At 37.9% G+C, this 20,661-nt stretch overlaps 1 protein-coding gene across 3 annotated transcripts in view; it reads right to left on the reverse strand.

Moving 5' to 3' along the window:
• Nucleotides 1–20,661, reverse strand: part of LOC119527929 (PR domain zinc finger protein 2-like) — a 97,869-nt gene that overhangs the window by 70,269 nt on the left and 6,939 nt on the right. For all 3 annotated transcript variants that reach the window (XM_037828487.1, XM_037828485.1, XM_037828486.1), the window contains exon 2: nucleotides 12,431–12,504. In XM_037828487.1, coding sequence (XP_037684415.1) covers nucleotides 12,431–12,439 — 9 coding nt within the window. In that variant the 5' untranslated portion in view covers nucleotides 12,440–12,504. The remainder of the gene's footprint in view (nucleotides 1–12,430; nucleotides 12,505–20,661) is intronic.

Below are 20,661 nucleotides of genomic sequence, written 5' to 3' on the forward strand. Positions count from 1 at the left end.
AATATTCTAAAAATGGAAATCAGAATATGTCACTGACCAGTGGCTTCCCACTGCACTTAGAATAAAATCTAAACTCCTTCCCACAGCCCTTATAGAGCCCTACAAATCTGGCCCTTGCCTCTCACACCCACTTCATCCTGTTACAGAGTCCCTGGTGCTTGTCAGGCTCCAGCCCCTGGCTTGCTCTCTGTGTCTTGAGCCATCAAGCTCATTCCCACCTCAGGGCCTTTGCACTTACTGTTTGTTCACTTTGCCTAGAATTTTCTTTCCCTAGATCTTCGTGTAGCTGGTTCCTTGTTAAAATTATTTGAGTCTCACTTCCAATCTCCTCACAACAGCCTTTTCTGACCATGTAATCCAGAGAACTTCCCCGACCTCCCCTGATCATTGTTTATTACGTTATCCTGTTTCACTGCTTCATAGTGCTTTCCACTACCTGAAGTGATCTTGCTTTTTAAATGTCTGCCTCTACCAGCATGTAAGTTGCAGAGCCCTTGCCTATCATTATTCACTGCAGAATCCATTAACATCTATCCCTGGAATGCAGTCAGTGCCTAAAAATATTTGCTGAACGAAGAAATGAATGAACATTCAGGACAGCTGAGATAAATAGAACTATGGATGGCTTAATATAATTACCAAGGTCCTATGAACTCAGTTTGCAGCATCAAGTAATTAAAAGTTTCTGTTACCTGACTATTCATTAAAACAAGTATGGAAGGCTAACTTGCTTTACTACTGGCTAATGGCAATACCATAGGTTATTGACAGGGACAAGGAGACGCTGCTATCATAAGACACTATATTGACAGAAAGTTTCAAATATTAATAATCTGGAATGTGTATAATTCTTTCAAAAATAAGTATGACTCAATAAATTAGTAATCAAGGCAACTGCATTAAATCATTAGGGCCATAAACAAGTACTGCAGTTCTTCTCCTCTGCCCAGGCAACTGATGGGACTGCACTGCCCGCCCCTCCACCTGTGTTTTAATTAGATGTGGCCATTTGACCACTTTGACCAATCAAATGTGAGCAGAAGTGATGGGTGTTGAGACAATGCCCCGTCATCCTTGGTTCCTGAGTGACTACAATAGCAGAGCCGTATACCAACTCACACTGGATGTGTAGTGAAAACAAGAAATAAACTGTTGCTGTGTTAAACTACTGGGATTTTGGAGTTGTTTGTTACTGTAACATAACCTAGTTTATCCTGACCAATACAGCAATACAGCATGATGACCAAGAATTGGGCTTTGGAATCTGACAGCCTGGTTTTGAATCAGAGTTCTTCACTTACTGTTTGGGTGATCATGGGCAAGCCACAGCCACCTCTTTGGGCCTTAATGTCTTCATCCAAAAAATGAAGGTTATAATACTTATACTTCATAGAGTGGTCAAAAAAATTATATTAATGAGAGGGTGTATATACAATGCTAGCAAGAGTGGTATATGTTAAGCACTCAGTCAACAGGAAGTGGTATTCAACTCTAGCATATCTACTGTAAGCATATTTGCATTCTGAAACTTAGCTCACCTTGATACTCTGCAAAAAAGAAAGGCATTCTAAACTCTTCATTCAGTGAGAGAGCTGCTTACAAAATGCTAAATCTAGGAAAAGTGGAAAAGAAAAATAGTGGGACCTTTCGAAAGTTAAAATACTCAGATGAGTCTGAGAAGCTGATGAAGCAAGTAAATGATATCTATGATTTCAAAATGGAGAGAGAGGAAGAAAGAAGTACAGCACTCCCTCCTCTTCCTGCCAAGCAGGCAGGGGCTCACATGCAAAGCAAGGTTCTAAATTCGGAGGATAAAAGATACTAAGAAAGGGGCAAGTATGGAGTAAAGAACAGAACAGAAGAGGATGAAAGACAAAGAGCATGTGGGTCTGGGCCCCAGAGCTGGAGTTAGAGCAGGAGGCCGGCTCATCACGAAGGACTGAAAAGATGACAGAGCCCAACAGTTCAGAATGCTGCTGCAATGGCTGATGCTTAAAATACTGGAGGCTCTGGGCTGTGCTGCTCCTCTTAAAAGAATTGCTTACAAACAACATGATATGCCCACTCCTTCCTCCTGTCCCTATTAGCGTAACTGTCACTTATTTATGAATGGATGATTCTGTGCTACTGTATTACAGACCAAGCCCGTCGTAAGAGACTTAGATCTGACTGCTAAAATTCATCAAAGCAAGTGGATCAGTTCCTAGACAGAATAAATCTAACCCTAATAACCATCAGAATTTTAATTATAAGTCTACCTGGTTCAAGTTAAAACTTTTTTTTTAGATATCTGAATTTCTGTGTAGAATTATTTTTAAGTTTTTCAAACATTTATTGCTTGTTTTCACTGGCTGAAAATGAGAATAAATACAAAAGGGAGAAAACCATAAAACAACCTGAAACAACTGTTAATTTTTTTTTTTTTTTTTTTTTTTGGCTTTAAACAATGGGAATTTATTAACTTGCAGTTTGAGACTGCAGGAATGTCCAAATTAAGGCATCATTGAGGTGATGCTCTCTTCCCAGAGACTGGCTGCCACCGATCCTTGGTCCTTCTGCCACATGGTAAGGCACATGGCGGCATCTGTCGGTCTCTCCCTTCTCTTCCATGTTTTGTTGCTTTCAGCTTCTTGCTTCCATATCACCTGCAGTCTGTTATCCTTTTTTTTTTTTTTTTTTTTTTTTAATCATCATTTTATTGAGATATATTCACATACCACGCAGTCATACAAAACAAATTGTACTTTCGATTGTTTACAGTACCATTACATAGTTGTACATTCATCACCTAAATCAATCCCTGACACCTTCATTAGCACACACACAAAAATAACAAGAATAATAATTAGAGTGAAAAAGAGCAATTGAAGTAAAAAAGAACACTAGGTACCTTTGTCTGTTTGTTTGCTTCCCCTACTTTTCTACACATCGATCCATAAACTAGACAAAGTGGAGTTTGGTCCTTATGGCATTCCCAATCCCACTGTCACCCCTCATAAGCTACATTTTTATACAACGGTCTTCGAGATTCATGGGTTCTGGGTTGTAGTTTAATAGTTTCAGGTATCCACCACCAGCTACCCCAATTCTTTAGAACCTAAAAAAGGTTGTCTAAAGTGTGCGTAAGAGTGCCCACCAGAGTGATCTCTCGGCTCGTTTTGGAATCTCTCTGCCACTGAAGCTTATTTCATTTCCTTTCACATCCCCTTTTGGTCAAGAAGATGTTCTCCATCCCACGATGCCGGGTCTACATTCCTCCCCGGGAGTCATATTCCACGTTGCCAGGGAGATTCACTTCCCTGGGTGTCTGATCCCACGTAGGGGGGAGGGCAGTGATTTCACCTTTCAAGTTGGCTTAGCCAGAGAGAGAGGGCCACATCTGAGCAACAAAGAGGCATTCAGGAGGAGACTCTTAGGCACAAATACAGGGAGGCCTAGCCTCTCCTTTGCAGCAACCGTCTTCCCAAGGGTAAAACTTATGGTAGAGGGCTCAACCCATCAAACCACCAGTCCCCTATGTCTGTGGTCATGTTAGCAACCATGGAGGTGGGGTAGGCGAATACCCCTGCATTCTCCACAGGCTCCTCAAGGGGGCACTACATCTTTTTTTTTTTTTTTTTTTTCCTTGTTTGTCTTTTTTCTTTTTTTTTTTTTTTTAACTTTCCCTTCTTTTTTCAAATCAACTGTATGAAAAAAAAAGTTAAAAAGAAAACAAACATACAATAAAAGAACATTTCAAAGAGACCATAGCAAGGGAGTAAGAAAAACACAACTAACCTAAGATAACTGCTTAACTTCCAACATGTTCCTACTTTACCCCAAGAAAGTTACATACTATAGCAACATTTCAGTGAACTTGTTCCTACTACATCCATCAGAAATTAACAGACCATAGTCATTTCTGGGCATCCCCAGAACGTTAAATAGCTTATCTGTTCTTCTTGGATTATTGTTCCCCCTTCCTTAATTGCTCTCTACTGCTAGTTCCCCTACATTCTACATTATAAACCATTTGTTTTACATTTTTCAAAGTTCACATTAGTGGTAGCATATAATATTTCTCTTTTTGTGCCTGGCTTATTTCGCTCAGCATTATGTCTTCAAGGTTCATCCATGTTGTCATATGTTTCACCAGATCGTTCCTTCTTACTGCCGCGTAGTATTCCATCGTGTGTATATACCACATTTTATTTATCCACTCATCTGTTGATGGACATTTGGGTTGTTTCCATCTCTTGGCAATTGTGAATAATGCTGCTATGAACATTGGCGTGCAGATATCTGTTCGTGTCACTGCTTTCCGATCTTCCGGGTATATCCCGAGAAGTGCAATCGCTGGATCGAATGGTAGCTCTATCTCTAGTTTTCTAAGGAACTGCCAGACTGACTTCCAGAGTGGCTGAACCATTATACAGTCCCACCAACAATGAATAAGAGTTCCAATTTCTCCACATCCCCTCCAGCATTTGTAGTTTCCTGTTTGTTTAATGGCAGCCATTCTAACCGGTGTTAGATGGTATCTCATTGTGGTCTTAATTTGCATCTCTCTAATAGCTAGTGAAGCTGAACATTTTTTCATGTGTTTCTTGGCCATTTGTATTTCCTCTTCAGAGAACTGTCTTTTCATATCTTTTGCCCATTTTATAATTGGGCTGTCTGTACTATTGTCATTGAGTTGTAGGATTTCTTTGTATATGCAAGATATCAGTCTTTTGTCAGATACATGGTTTCCAAAAATTTTTTCCCATTGAGTTGGCTGCCTCTTTACCTTTTTGAGAAATTCCTTTGAGGTGCAGAAACTTCTAAGCTTGAGGAGTTCCCATTTATCTATTTTCTCTTTTGTTGCTTGTGCTTTGGGTGTAAAGTCTAGGAAGTGGCCTCCTAATACAAGGTCTTGAAGATGTTTTCCTACCTTATCTTCTAGGAGTTTAATGGTACTTTCTTTTATATTGAGATCTTTGGTCCATTTTGAGTTAATTTTTGTGTAGGGGGTGAGGTAGGGGTCCTCTTTCATTCTTTTGGATATGGATATCCAACTCTCCCAGCCCCATTTGTTGAAAAGACCATTATGGCTCAGTTCGGTGACTTTGGGGGCCTTATCAAAGATCAGTCGGCCATAGATCTGAGGGTCTATCTCTGAATTCTCAATTCGATTCCATTGATCTATATGTCTATCTTTGTGCCAGTACCATGCTGTTTTGGCAACTGTGGCTTTATAATAAGCTTCAAAGTCAGGGAGTGTAAGTCCTCCCGCTTCGTTTTTCTTTTTTAAAGTGTCTTTAGCAATTCGAGGCATCTTCCCTTTCCAAATAAATTTGATAACTAGCTTTTCCAAGTCTGCAAAGTAGGTTGTTGGAATTTTGATTGGGATTGCATTGAATCTGTAGATGAGTTTGGGTAGAATTGACATCTTAATGACATTTAGCCTTCCTGTCCATGAACATGGAATATTTTTCCATCTTTTAAGGTCCCCTTCTATTTCTTTTAGTAGAGTTATGTAGTTTTCTTTGTATAGGTCTTTTACATCTTTGGTTAAGTTTATTCCTAGGTACTTGATTTTTTTAGTTGCTATTGAAAATGGTATCTTTTTCTTGAGTGTCTCTTCAGTTTGTTCATTTCTAGCATATAGAAACATTACTGACTTATGTGCATTAATCTTGTATCCCGCTACTTTGCTAAATTTGTTTATTAGCTCTAGTAGGTGTATCGTTGATTTCTCAGGGTTTTCTAGATATAAGATCATATCATCTGCAAACGATGACAGTTTTACTTCTTCTTTTCCAATTTGGATGCCTTTTATTTCTTTGTCTTGCCGGATTGCCCTGGCTAGCACTTCCAGCACAATGTTGAATAACAGTGGTGACAGCGGGCATCCTTGTCTTGTTCCTGATCTTAGAGGGAAGGCTTTCAGTCTCTCACCATTGAGTACTATGCTGGCTGTGAGTTTTTCATATATGCTCTTTATCATGTTGAGGAAGTTTCCTTCAATTCCTACCTTTTGAAGTGTTTTTATCGAAAACGGATGTTGGATTTTGTCAAATGCTTTTTCAGCATCTATTGAGATGATCAATTGATTTTTCCCTTTTGACTTGTGAATGTGTTGTAATACATTGATTGATTTTCTTATGTTGAACCATCCTTGCATGCCTGGAATGAACCCCACTTGGTCATGGTGTATGATTTTTTTAATGTGTCTTTGGATTCGATTTGCAAGTATTTTGTTGAGGATTTTTGCATCTATATTCATTAGGGAGATTGGCCGGTAGTTTTCCTTTTTTGTAGCATCTTTGCCTGGTTTTGGTATTAGATTGATGTTAGCTTCATAAAATGAGTTAGGTAGTGTTCCATTTTTTTCAATGTTTTGAAAGAGTTTGAGTAAGATTGGTGTCAGTTCTTTCTGGAAAGTTTGGTAGAATTCCCCTGTGAAGCCATCTGGCCCTGGGCATTTATTTGTGGGAAGATTTTTGATGACTGATTGGATCTCTTTGCTTGTGATGGGTTGGTTGAGGTCTTCTATTTCTTCTCTGGTCAGTCTAGGTTCTTCATATGTTTCCAGGAAATTGTCCATTTCTTCTACATTATCCAGTTTGTTGCCATACAGTTGTTCATAATATCCTCTTATAATTTTTTTAATTTCTTCAGGATCTGCAGTTATGTCACCTTTTTCATTCATTATTTTGTTTATATGGGTCTTCTCTCTTTTTGATTTTGTCAGTCTAGCTAGGGGCTTGTCAATCTTGTTGATCTTCTCAAAGAACCAACTTTTGGTGATATTTATCCTTTCTATTGTTTTTTTGTTCTCTATGTCATTTATTTCTGCTTTAATCCTTGTTATTTCTTTTCTTGTACTTGGTTTAGGATTGGTTTGCTGTTCATTTTCTAGCTTCTTCAGTTGATCCATTAGTTCTTTGATTTTGGCTCTTTCTTCCTTTTTAATATATGCGTTTAGTGCTATAAATTTCCCCCTTAGCACTGCTTTTGCTGCATCCCATAGGTTTTGGTATGTTGTGTTCTCATTTTCATTCGTCTCTATATATTTAGCAATTTCTCTTGCTATTTCTTCTTTAACCCACTGATTGTTTAGGAGTGTGTTGTTTAACCTCCAGGTATTTGTGAATTTTCTAAGTCTCTGATGGTTATTGACTTCTAATTGTATTCCATTGTGGTCAGAGAATGTGCTTTGAATAATTTCAATCTTTTTAAATTTATTGAGGCTTGTTTTATGTCCCAGCATATGATCTATTCTGGAGAAAGTTCCGTGAGCACTAGAAAAGTATATGTATCCTGTTGATTTGGGATGTAATGTCCTGTAGATGTCTGTTAAATCTAATTCATTTATCAGATTGTTTAGGTTTTCAATTTCCTTATTGGTCTTCTGTCTGGTTGATCTATCTATAGGAGAGAGTGATATGTTGAAGTCTCCCACAATTATTGTGGAAACATCAATTGCTTCCTTTAGTTTTGCCAATGTTTCTCTCATGTATTTTGTGGCACCTTGATTGGGTGCATAGACATTTACGATTGTTATTTCTTCTTGCTGAATTGCCCCTTTTATTAGTATGTAGTGGCCTTCTTTGTCTCTCAAAACATCCCTGCATTTGAAGTCTATTTTATCTGAGATTAATATTGCTACACCTGCTTTCTTTTGGCTGTAGCTTGCATGAAATATTTTTTTCCATCCTTTCACTTTCAGTTTCTTTGTGTCCCTGTGTCTAAGATGAGTCTCTTGTATGCAACATATTGATGGTTCATTTTTTTTGATCCATTCTGCGAATCTATATCTTTTAATTGGGGAGTTTAATCCATTTACATTCAACGTTAAAACCGTGAAGGCATTTCTTGAATCGGCCATCTTATCCTTTGGATTATGTTTGCCATATTTTTCCCTCTCTGTATTAATATCCTTTATTGGACCCATACCGAATCTCTTTAGTACTGAACCTTTCTCCAAGTCTCTCTGTCCTGTCTTTGTTTCTCTGTCTGTAGGGCTCCCTTTAGTATCTCCAGTAGGGCAGGTCTCTTGTTAGCAAATTCTCTCAGCATTTCTTTGTCTGTGAAAAATTTAAGCTCTCCCTCAAATTTGAAGGAGAGCTTTGCTGGATAAAGTATTCTTGGCTGGAAATTCCTCTCACTCAGAATTTTAAATATATCGTGCCACTGCCTTCTCGCCTCCATGGTGGCTGCTGAGTAGTCACTACTTAGTCTTATGCTGTTTCCTTTGTATGTGGTGAATTGCTTTTCTCTTGCTGCTTTCAGAACTTGCTCCTTCTCTTCTATGTTTGACAGTGTGATCAGTATATGTCTCGGAGTGGGTTTTTTTGGATTTATTCTATTTGGAGTTCGCTGAGCATTTATGATTTGTGTATTTATGTTGTTTAGAAGATTTGGGAAGTTTTCCCCAACAATTTCTTTGAATACTCTTCCTAGACCTTTACCCTTTTCTTCCCCTTCTGGGACACCAATGAGTCTTATATTCGGACGTTTCATATTATCTATCATATCCCTGAGGTCCATTTCGAGTTTTTCAATTTTTTTCCCCATTCTTTCTTTTATGCTTTCATTTTCCATTCTGTCATCTTCGAGGTCACTGATTCGTTGTTCAACTTCCTCTAGTCTTGTACTATGAGTGTCCAGAATCTTTTTAATTTGGTCAACAGTTTCTTTAATTTCCATAAGATCATCCATTTTTTTATTTAGTCTTGCAATGTCTTCTTTATGCTCTTCTAGGGTCTTCTTGATTTCCTTCATATCCCGTACTAGGGTCTCATTGTTCATCTTTAGTTCTTTGAGTAGCTGCTCTAGGTGTGTCTCTTCTGGTCTTTTGATTTGGGTGCTTGGGCTTGGGTTATCCATATCGTCTGGTTTTTTCATATGCTTTATAATTTTCTGTTGTTTTTGGCCTCGTGGCATTTGCTGACCTTGATAGGGTTCTTTAGGGTTTGTAGACCAGTTGAAGACCTTATCTCTAATTTATCAGATCTACAGCTTCGTGGAGTACACTTTCTCTAACTAACCAGCAGGTGGCGTCCACAAGCCACCTGTTCTCCACAAGCCAGATCTCCCCTGCTTAGCCTTTTTGGTGAGTGGGGGAGTGAGTCTTGTGGGGCCCAATTGGTGTCCCAAGCTTGCGTGTGTAGTTGGTGTTGCCTGCCCTGTATGTGGGGCGTGTTTCTGGGCAGTCGGGGAGGGGGTGTGGCCCTAACAATCAAATCTCCCTGATGATCCTAGAGTTTTAAAGCTACTGCAATAGTCTAATCCTTCAGTTCAGTCCTGCCACAGTTTGTCTCTGCCACTGACCCACAAGTCTTTGGTATTGGCGTATGGCTCCTGAGACTTGCAAGTGGGCCCCTCTTCCAGGCTGTGCACCCCGGGTCCTCTGTTGAGGGATGACTGTGCTATGTCACAGGTGAGTGCCGTCCCCCCAGGGCAGTTCTGGGCTGCTGGGCTGTGTTGGGAGGCTCCCAGTCTGCTCAAATGATGGCTGAATGGGGCTCTGTTAATTCACACTGCTCCCCCTTCCCAGCTCTGGGACATTCAGCTGAGGTTGCAGGGAAGGCTAATGTCCACGCCCAGTTTTGTGGTGTGTGCCTGTTATTTGAAGCACTTCCGTCACACTGGGTTGTCTGGGGCAGCTCTGGGCTATGGGGCTGGCGATGGGCAGGAGTGTTTCCTGTCCACCAGGATGGTGGCTGTGAGCGGACACCCCCCTTTTCTTGGGAAGTTGTGTTGTTTAGTGAATTTTCTCAGCCACTGGATTATTGCCTTTTGTCTCAGAGCTCTCTTAGTTCTGCTCTTGACTTGACGTGCCCAAATTTCAGTTCTTTGAAGCTTTCTGTATTGAGCTTCTTAGAGTAATTGTTTTAGAAAAAGCAAAAAGGATTTAAAAAAAAAAAAAAAAAAAACGGCCCTCCTCAGAGATCTAATGGGTTATTGAAATGCTAATAGACAAAGCAACCAGGGCCATTAAGGAAAGGTGCCCAGGGCAGAGAGATCAGCCTTGCTTCGGGATTTGCATATGCGCCTCAAGGCCTGATCACCGCCCTTCCCCTTTCTGTGTTCACCAGAACTCCAAAAATCCTCCGCTTTTATTTTGGAGTTTTTCGTGTTGTTTTTTTTCTATGCCTGTCTCCTCTCTGCTGGGCTGGCTGCTCTCAGAGTCTCTGGTGTCTGGCCTCAGTCTATCTATGGTTGGAGTTTGAATCAGTAGAATGAGTTTCCGGTAAGAGCAGCCACTGCAATTCTCCCTTCTCCTTCCCGGAGCTGACAGCCCCTCCTCCCCCGGGACCGAGCCTGGCAGGGAGGGGCGCGGGTCCCCTGGCCGCAAAAACTTACAGATTTCGCTGATCTCAGCAGTTCCACGTTTTCATGAGTGTTGTATGAAGTATGCCCAAAGACAGATTGCTCTGTGGTGTCCAGTCCACGCAGTTCCTGGCTTTTTACCTACTTTCCTGGAGGAGTAACTAAAACATACAGCTCACCAGTCTGCCATCTTGCCCCGCCTCTCAACTGTTAATTTTTTAAAATAACTGGGGCAATTATTGAAAAACGTAATAGACTTTATACCATGACATAATCTTCAAGTCTAAATATTGTGCAACTAATATTCCTCAAGTAATAAAAATATAATTAAAGATGGTAGAAGTTTTGCTCATAAAAAGTAGAAATTTTTACAATCCAAATGAAAGTTTCATTACTACCAGACCATTTAAATCATACCCAAATCAGCAATGTGCTAACCATTAGAAACATAAGAGGACACTTTTCCATTGATATCTGGCATCTGGCATCAAAGGCAGTGCTCTGCAGAGCTGATATTAAAACTTGTCAAAAGCAAAATGAAATTGCAAAAGCAGCCAAGAAAAGAAATGCTATCGCTACAACTCTTTTGAATGATACATGGACTTTTTTAAAACACAAGTTTGCTTTACGTAAGTAGAATATTAAAATGAAAGTGTGAGGTGTCATTGGAAGTATCAGTAGCCCAATGGAGTACAAGAATTAAGGCATTAGTGAACCTACTGCTAAAGTTGTAGCCACCTCAAATAAATGCTGCACAGAAATGTGACAAGAGCAAAGTCGATATTTCGATTCCAACACTTGGCAGCATCCACGAGCATCCAAACCCAGAATCGATGGTTCCCAGGCAGTAGAAAAGCAACCTCCTTTGGATGACCAGGTTTACTTTAAGAATCAATCATTAAATAGGAAAAAAATGAAATCTATGATACATATATCCATAGAACTTTGAAGGACGATGACTGCGAAAATTCATTCTCTTCTCCTTTCCCTCCCCCATCTCACCATTTCAAAAATAATCTGCCTTCAAAAGCATGTCAGTAAATCTGCAAGTTTTAAAATAATAGAAACCATGTGCTCCATGTGTCCACCAGATTTAGTCTTTATGACATATAGTCCTCTGCATTAAAATAAATGAATTTCTGATAAAGAAAGTAATGAAATCAAAAGGAATCCATTTATAATTATTTCACATCTCTCAAAGCAACAGAGAACTGAATTTATTAAATTTGGCCAATGAATGAAACTGTACTTGTATTCTCCAATTAGAAACCTATGTAAATGATAAAAAGTCCAAAATTTCAGTTGATGAGGGATACAAAATGTTTTCAAGTCTAATAGTTTTAGTTAAGCCCTAAATATTACATACTTCACATTTTTAGGTTTTGTCCTTCATATTTTAAAAAATGTGGTATGAAAATTTCAAAAGGGACATAAATTTCTACAACTGTCAGTGAAATGATATCCAGGCCAGAACATAAGAAACCTACTCTAGAATAAATAAAATCCACATAACTGGTTCTACTATCAGAACACGCTTGAGGCTACAGAAATAGTCATAGCAGAATACTTTAATCTCCAGGTAATCCCACATCCTCCTGTATAGAAAAACACACCTTACATTTCAATATCTGCTCCCTTGTTTTTATTCTATGGACAGGTTTTTCAGGGACAGAGGCTTGAAGTTTCTCATTTGATCAGTTTCAGCCTCTGAAAATAACTTTCAGTCTTCCCTTTTCAATCAATGGACAAATACAAAATAAAAAGTGTTAAAAACAAAAGCCGATAAGCTTAAAAATAAGCAAAATCAAAACTCCTTAACTACTGAAAAGAAAGTCTGAACCTAGATCCCTAAGAGTGAGTCCTCATCTCGGAATTCCAAAGTCTAAACTCATTTGTAGCAATAGCAGCTATAAAATGTGAACCCATGGAAAAGCTAACCCATGCCAGAACACTGCACGGTCCATTTCAGAAACAAATGCACACTATGCAGGCAATGAGCTAGTTAATGGTATTAAGAAACAAAAGTGAAATTCTGGGAGAAATGAACGTATGTATTACTATCATTTAAAAATCAAGAACTGATCTGACATCTAGGTAATGTATTTGCATAAATTCTTACTTTTAAACTCACCTGATTCATTTTCAATTCCTGTTGTGTTCTGTAAAGATACACACAACAAAGAAACTTCTTTGATTACATGAGCCCTAAAAAGAAAAACAGACAATTGTAATATGTACCTGCCTACAAATTTACAGTGATTTAAAACCATATACAGAACTGTAGAGTTTGCTCAAAGGGATATACAAAAAGCAACTCCATGATGAATCAACGTCAATCTATGCTGAGAGCTTTCTTCTCAGATTTATTATCTACAATAAAATAGATTTCTTACTATTCTTTACTAGGGCTTCACTATACAATTGAAAGCAGACTCATCAGAATGGACATCAAACTTCTGCTTTGGAATTGCATCATTCCTAAGAGCAAATAAATTAGCTCTGTTAACAGTTAGAAACACAAAGCACTACTGAGCAACTTATTCTGAAATTAAATGCCCCTCTTTTACTTATATAAATACTGTTTTGAATGCAAATGCAATTTGACCCCATGGCATTATTTTGTTTTCAAGTTCTGAAATAGAACAGCAGATTTACTTCTACTTTAATAGAACAGTGACCACAGGAAGCTCTTTTTGAGGAACAGAACAAAAAACTTGCAGTAAAAGGCAAGTGTTTTCAATTCCTTTAAAGAATTTTGTTTGTAGATATATTCATAGCATAGAAAATAATAAGAAAACAAAATTATTTCTTGTAAATGCATATGACACACTTGTTTCTAAATAATCTATAAAGACAGCCCTTTCTGCAACATACACCTTAAGAGACATTTGTGTTGAAAAGATTCCATAATATATGAAAATCATGCCCCTTTAAGGACTTCTATAATATTCTAAATGTTTCCAACATGGACACATACACATCCCATTATGCATAATTTTCCTATTTCTTCATGAACTTGATTACACAGGACTTTGCTTACATTGTAACTTAATGTTCTATTGTTAACAAACCAAGGAATGTGTAATTTAATGACATTCTTCATACTGGAAGAACATGCTGTTGGCCCCATCATAAACAATTGCGTGTTAACATTTTACCCCAGGTCTTTAATTAGGATACATCTTTTTTCTTAAGCTATTAAACCACACTCACCTGATCTCCTTTAACAACCAAAGACACTATATATTTAAGTTCTTTTACGCTAGAGCCTGGTCATCTGAACTATTTTTAATTCATAATTGACACAATGAATGTATTCCATAACTTGCATCTTGTTAAAGAGCCCAGTGCTAGCCAAACCAATATAAACTCTTAGTAAGTAAACGCTCAGTGAATAAAATTTCAGACAACTGAAGGTTAACCCATGAAATTCAGGCCTTTCATTTTTAATACTGAGTATCTTTCTCATATATATTTAACATATACTTCCTTTGTAGGCATCATATATTCAACATAATTGATCCTTTCCTCCAAAGCTTGAAATCATTATGAAGTTAAAAATGTACATGTGAGTATAAAAGAGTGATAAGGAGTGGCCTGAGGTTTGTAGACACCACCACACACCAGCAGGACAGTCCTGGCTTGACACCTCATGACCCCAGAAATGAATAAGAGGTTAGGGGTTTTACTTGCCCTGTTACTAAGCTTTAATAGGATGCTTTTCCATGTCCCTTGGTTTGTCTTTTGCCTCTCATGAGAATCAGCTGCAGCAGCATTGTCATAACTATCAGTTATGAAGCATCTCCCAAGGACCAAGGACCAGGCACTGTGCTAAGAACTTCCCATATATTTATACTAACTTAGTTCATTTTTTTCTTCTTTTTAAACGTTTATTTCAATGTAACTATGCTTACAGAAACATACTTTATATTGGTTAAAAAGATGCAGATTAAGTTTAACTTATCCTATACAATTTGGACCAAAAACTTGGTACATGGTTTAAGATTTTTAAAAAAGAAAGGACTGCAATCTGGTTGATTTTTCCTCTATTACAAATATATAAAAGATTCTTCCTCAAATGCTGATACAGGAGACACCAAGAACCATATGAAATTTACCTTTGTTTGCTCCGGAAAAATAACACACTGCACTGCAAAAGTTTAAAAATTGGTGCAATAACACATTGTTGTAATGTTTCAATGTCAACTTATAAAGTTCAATAATTAATGGGTGTGTACTGGGGGGAGGGGGGCTGCCTATGTACACATGTTAAAACTGCAAAAGCTACCTGATTTCATTAATATTGCATGTAGATTGTGTATTTACACAAGCCAAGATTCAGATAATTCCTTGAATCTGACTTAACACTATCAGCTCAGTTCGTCTCCTGAGGTCAACAAGTAAACTCAGCACACTGGCTGTTAGGTTTTACTGATTTATACAAAAAAAAGAACAAAATTAAGTTTCATCCCTAGCTTTTCAGTACAAAACTGATGCTATACTACAGGAAAGTATCCCTTCCACAATCAACATTCATGGGGTGATATGCCATGGGTCCACATGAGTTTAAATTTATTATCAGCACTCTTATGCAGAATAGTCCCCAAGGCTCAAAGATCACGTGACTTGAGAAATGACACAAAAATATAAGGGCCTTTTTTGGAAGACTACAGCAGAATATCTACCCACAATTATAAGAAGTCTTTACAAAAACATTTTCATAAGACTATCTAGGATTAGGCTAATAATCTTAGTTATTCTTGTTTTCACTAGTTAATAAACATCAGTTTTCAAGAAACATGCTCATTTTTGGTTCCTTTATCAAAACTGAAAATTCTAGCTTCAATTCTATGGGAGGCAGAGGGACTGGGAAAATAAAAAGTTCCATACAAATACCACATTTCTCAAAGGGAAGACCCCCCAACTGGACCTGACATTCGTATTACCAATATACTTTTCACAAGAACTCTACAGCTAAGTACTAACATTCTCAGTGAACAAAATAGAGATTCTAGAGGTTAAGGTAACTTGGCCAAGGTCAAACAATTTGGGTTGCTGCTTTCCCTTAGCCATGTTTCACCAACTTCTGACTCTTGCCTCCCCTTGCTGAATGTCTACTAAGCACCAAGAAACATTCTTGTGCAGTGAAAAGCACAAAAATACCTGCCCTCTAGGGCAGGAGACTCACAACAAACCAATAAATAAGTAGAATGTGTAATATGTCAGATAACCAAAGTGCTTTACAGAAAAATAAAGCCTGTGGATCCAATAGTGTGCTCAGAGAAGGCCTCCTTGGGAAGGGGACAAGTGCATAAGAGCCGGACGGAAAAGAGCCATGAGCCATGCGGGAAGAAGCCCCATATGGCAGGTAGCTGGGTGTTTGAGAACAAGTATGTCAGTGTGGCTGGTAAGTAAGAGGGAAAGTAACAGAGGTGACATCAGAATCGGGGGGTGTGGGGTGCACAGATTAGGTATGGACTTTGCAGGGTGTGCCCTGTTCACCAGAATGCCAACGGCTTTTCCATCTAAAGATGGAAAACCACCCAGAGGCTCAAGGTAAAAATGCCCTAATGTGACTTAAATTTAAAAACACATGTGGACTGTTGGGTGGAGGCAAAAAGACCTCTTAAAGAGGCTAATGGCTCAGCCAGGGCAAGAGATGATGATGGCTTACTCCAGGCAGCAGTAGAGACATGAAAATTAATTGAATTCTGGATATATTTTTAAAATAGAATCCCAAGGATTTGCTGCTGGATTAGATGTTAGGTATGACAAGACAGGAAGTCAGGGATGATGCAAAGGTTTTTATCCTGAGGCCCTGAAAGGATGGAGTTGCCACTTGAGAGGCTGCCTCCTCTCCCTCGGCTTTTCATTTGTTTTTCCCTCTATCTGACACTTCTCCTTTCCTTTTCCTCCCCTTTTGTAGCTGTGAGCTCATAGGCACAATCCAAACATCTGAGATACCCTGACTGATACCAGATAACTAAAACATTTTATTCTTTGATTCATTTTCTCAATGAATCAATTTTCCTAATAAAAAAATTATAATATAATTCAAATTGCACATGATTAATAACCTTCTCTGACTTTCTACACTTTCTGTCCCCCCTCTGTCCAAACAGGCATTCATCCGTTATTTCTCTCCAGAGAAAAGGGTCTTAAAACCTTGTTTTAAAGATTCACTATTCACCTCCTAATCCTTCTATCACTCCTAATACTAGCTGCTAAAATTCAGACCCACATTTTTTTCTCTCCCTCTTGACTAACAATGTTGTCAAATTATACACCTAAAATATTTTATAATATCAAAAACACTGCAAAAAGTTATTAAATGGATGTGGGGTAAAAAAAAAATTGCAAATCTGACACTGACTTCTCAAGCGGCATTTTTAAAAATTCAATTATTTATTGGACTATACTGAAAACAAGGGGTGTTTAAGAAAAGAAGTGAGGCTTTGGGCAGTGTTTCTCAACAGCAGCCCACTGCTAGGCAACTCATCCATGTGTGTGGCTGCGGGACTGTCCCTTACATCCTGGGCCATGTGGCAACGCCCTGCGCAATCAATACCAGCAGTGCCTCCAACGGTTTTAACCATCAAATATACCTACATCCATTCCCAGTACCCTCCCAGCTGGAAACCTCTGAACTGCTGTTATCATGGGACTAGTCACAACACAATAATACATTTTAAAGTGCCCTGTCCAGTCTAAAAGCTCTTGTGGGACTGGCTTCCCTTGGACTCCTCCAGCACTGCACAAACCCGGGGCAAGTGTCATGGCGATCCTACATAACCTGCAGATTCAGTGATGACTTCGATAGCAATGTTTTCACATACCGACTTAACTAACACACAACACCGCAAGGCCAAAGTTTTACCAACTGTGAGAACTTGAGCTGTCAATCCTATTAGTGCAGAGGCAGAGAGGGATCTTTCCATACACAGCACTGATATCTCAGCAATGCCGTCAAACACTTAAAAAAAAAAAAGCTAAACAATTAAGTGCCTCCAGTTTTCCAGTGGTAAAATACTGAAGATCTTAAAATTCCTAGGACTTCTCTGACCCTGGTTTATGCCTTAGTTTCTCTTTTGGGTTTCTAGGCCTGACCAAATCTTCTTGAATATTTCTGCTACCCCTTGAATGTGTCTGTATACTGCCTATTCTGCTTTGTTGAAGTTTATCAATCCCGGGAGGGGGAAATAAAGTACGTTAGGTGACATATAAAGTTAGAGCATGTGAAATTTTTATCACCAACTATACTTCACTAATAACACACGCTCTTAAAAAAAAAAAGACCTTGATCTCTATTTTAAATAAGGGTTTAATATAGACATAAATAACCTTTTCAATAATGTATTTAAATAAGTAACATACTTTCCAAGATAATGCTCTCAAATATGTTAACAAATCACTCTTACTAATATTTAATGTAATATTATAAAGATAATTTGATTATAAATGATCAGTATCAAAATAGCAACAAAAGAATTAGAGTCTTTGTTCAAATATTGGTCCTTTAAAATGTTAGGACAACCTCACCAGCTGTTAGAGCTGCTGTCAACTGGCCTGGAGGGCCAGAGACCAGAAAAGCTAGAACTATGTAGGATGCACCTGTCCCTGGGTCAGACCAACCCTGCCACCCCAGCCCTATCTCTCTATCACTGACCCTCTGAAACAAGGCAGATTAAAGACAAACATTAAAGTTACATACATAACATTGGTTAAATTGCCTTCATATCTTCCCTTTGCATACTTGTAAAATCTACAGAAGTCTATGAAAGGCGAGGTCAAAGCAATAGCAGATTCGTTCAGATTCGTTTAAGTCTCCAAAGACAACTGCGAAAATAATTCATTATTTCATTTGACTTGTGCATTCACCTATGAATCCCAGATATTATTTTATAATTATTCTTTAGGATCAGTTTAGGTCTTCTGGGGTTATTTGGAAAATAATTAAATTTGCAACATTCACTTAGAGGTCACCGATATTAATTATTTTACAATTACTCTCTTAAGTTACAAAAATATTCCACATTGTTTCATCAAGAATCAGGGAAAATAAACATTGAAAGTTTAAGACTCAGAAAGCACCATATAGACAAATGCTGCTTGGACAAATATTAAGGAAGAAATAAATAAATGAACTAGTATGACTGTATCAAAATATAAAGACTAAATGCACTGAAAACATGGACGAGATATAAGAAAAAAAAATCCTAAAAATACCATTTTGTGAAAGGAGTCTTGGAAAGTTATGGCCAACATAAGAAAAAGAATATTCTGAAACTATCCATAACATAAAAGTAGATCCTTAATCTAAATAGCATTGAGGCAAATACAGAGATGGTTAAGCTTACAACAGAGAAGATTTGCAGTGTGTAATACTGATCTTAACTTACTCCTACCAAAAGATTCTTGTAATCAAGAAACTTCTAGATAAATAAAAATATCTCAATTATGTCAATTCTCAAAAGCACCATTTTTATTAATTTGCTAAAACCATCAAAGCACTCAAATAATTCCTACCAGAAGAATGAAAACACCATATTACAATTTAACTCTTCCAAATGAAACTCTCCTATATGAAAACATTTAGTTCCCGTTTGTTAGATTTAGCAACAGCATATAATTCATAAACATTAAATCTGTTCATGAATATGCTAAATGAAAAATCGTAAGTCTTCCTTTTCTACAATAATGAATACAATTTCTTTCACAACAGTAATCATTTTGTTTCACACTAAAAATATACCCCCAACTTTTCCTTGAAAATGCAGAATATATTAACAAATTTAAAAAGCTAAAGTGAAAATCAGACCTGGTATGTTTATTATTTTAAGAATAAGGAGTTGGGGGAAGGGGGAAGGAGGGGAAAAGAAGGGGAAAACAGGCAGAGAGAGAGACTGAGAATACAGCAAAGATTAGTGGGTGAACTCCTCCGGCTTGAAACCACTCATGTCTCTGAGGCCTCAACTGATTTCTACCCAACCAAAAGACAATAGCACAACAAGGAACACCGCATGGAAGAATTTCCCTACCTAGAAAAGTACATGCGGAGATACAAGGAATAGAAGTGCTCACAAACAAACCAGTAATTTCTCTATTTCAATAAATCAGTTTCCTCAATGAGGACCAGAACACCACAGACAAATAGCCCAGGGTCTAACTCCCCCAGTTCACAGCTCAAGCCTAAACATGGAAGCAGTGTGTAGCGGGGTGTACACCAGTGGGAGGATCTGATACTGACAACACAGCTTCCGCTGAGCAGAGGGGAAAAGCCGAGGGCCCAACAACTCTGAGTAGCTGCAGAGGGCAAGCTGTTTCACCCTGCAGCGCTCCAATGAGGTGGATTAGAGCTTCTGATTGAAAAATGTAAGTTACAGAGCTCTGAAGTCAATATGCCTCCGGTTCCAACCTTGAGAAATTAAACAATGCCATGTTAAAATGTCAAACAAGAGACCTGCTGATAGGTTAGGATATAAATCCACATTTAGACCCTGGTACTCTAGGGTTTGTTTTTATCGCCCAGAATATCCCTTCCTTTAATTTAAAAAAAAAAGGACTGAAGTGAAAATTCTCAAAAAGTACTGCTCCAAGCATCTATTTCTAGCTTAGAAATAAATGTACAGGGATTACTGATTATCATTTACTTGATTGATATTATGGACAGCTATTGATATATGCTCTTCCTCATTATTTTGATTAAATTTACACATCTATATCGTTATATTATATTGAACAGGTAATTTAGTATATCATAAATCTCAGGCTTTGTTTAGGATTTCTACAATAATTCCTTCTAATTCTCTAACAAGAAATACTTAGTTTCTCTAAAGAAATTAAAATATATTCTCTTACCTCTCACCGTAAAAGTAAGATATTACTCCCCATGGTACTAAAAACAAAAGAGTCATTGTCAATTTTCCTGGATGAAGTAACTCCATAGAGTCAAAACACCCTTGAAATTTAAAAGTCAATTTCCTTTCCTTATTTTCAAGACCAATGCCAAAAAATATAGCTGTAAAAGTCAACACAAAAAGGTGAGGGTGGGTAAGAACACTACTACTTTCCAATCAACCCCTGTTCTCTGACAAGAACTACACTGCAGATTCAAAATTAGCACAACTCCCATCACTCCCAGGAAGAGTACAATATAATCAACTGTTGACTACATAGTCATAAAATATTATTAAAATTGAAAAAATTTCTAAAACAAAACAAAAGTTCTTTTCTAACATCTTCTCAATGTTCAATGCATAAAAACATTAAATTATTGTAAAAGCAAAATGAAGTCAATTCTTTACTAAAACTCAGACGTTAACCTTCCAAATCAAACACAAAACTTCAAAGGCAAGATGTGTT

Source organism: Choloepus didactylus, chromosome 2 (genome assembly GCF_015220235.1).
Source record: "Choloepus didactylus isolate mChoDid1 chromosome 2, mChoDid1.pri, whole genome shotgun sequence".
Lineage (NCBI taxonomy): Eukaryota > Metazoa > Chordata > Mammalia > Pilosa > Megalonychidae > Choloepus > Choloepus didactylus.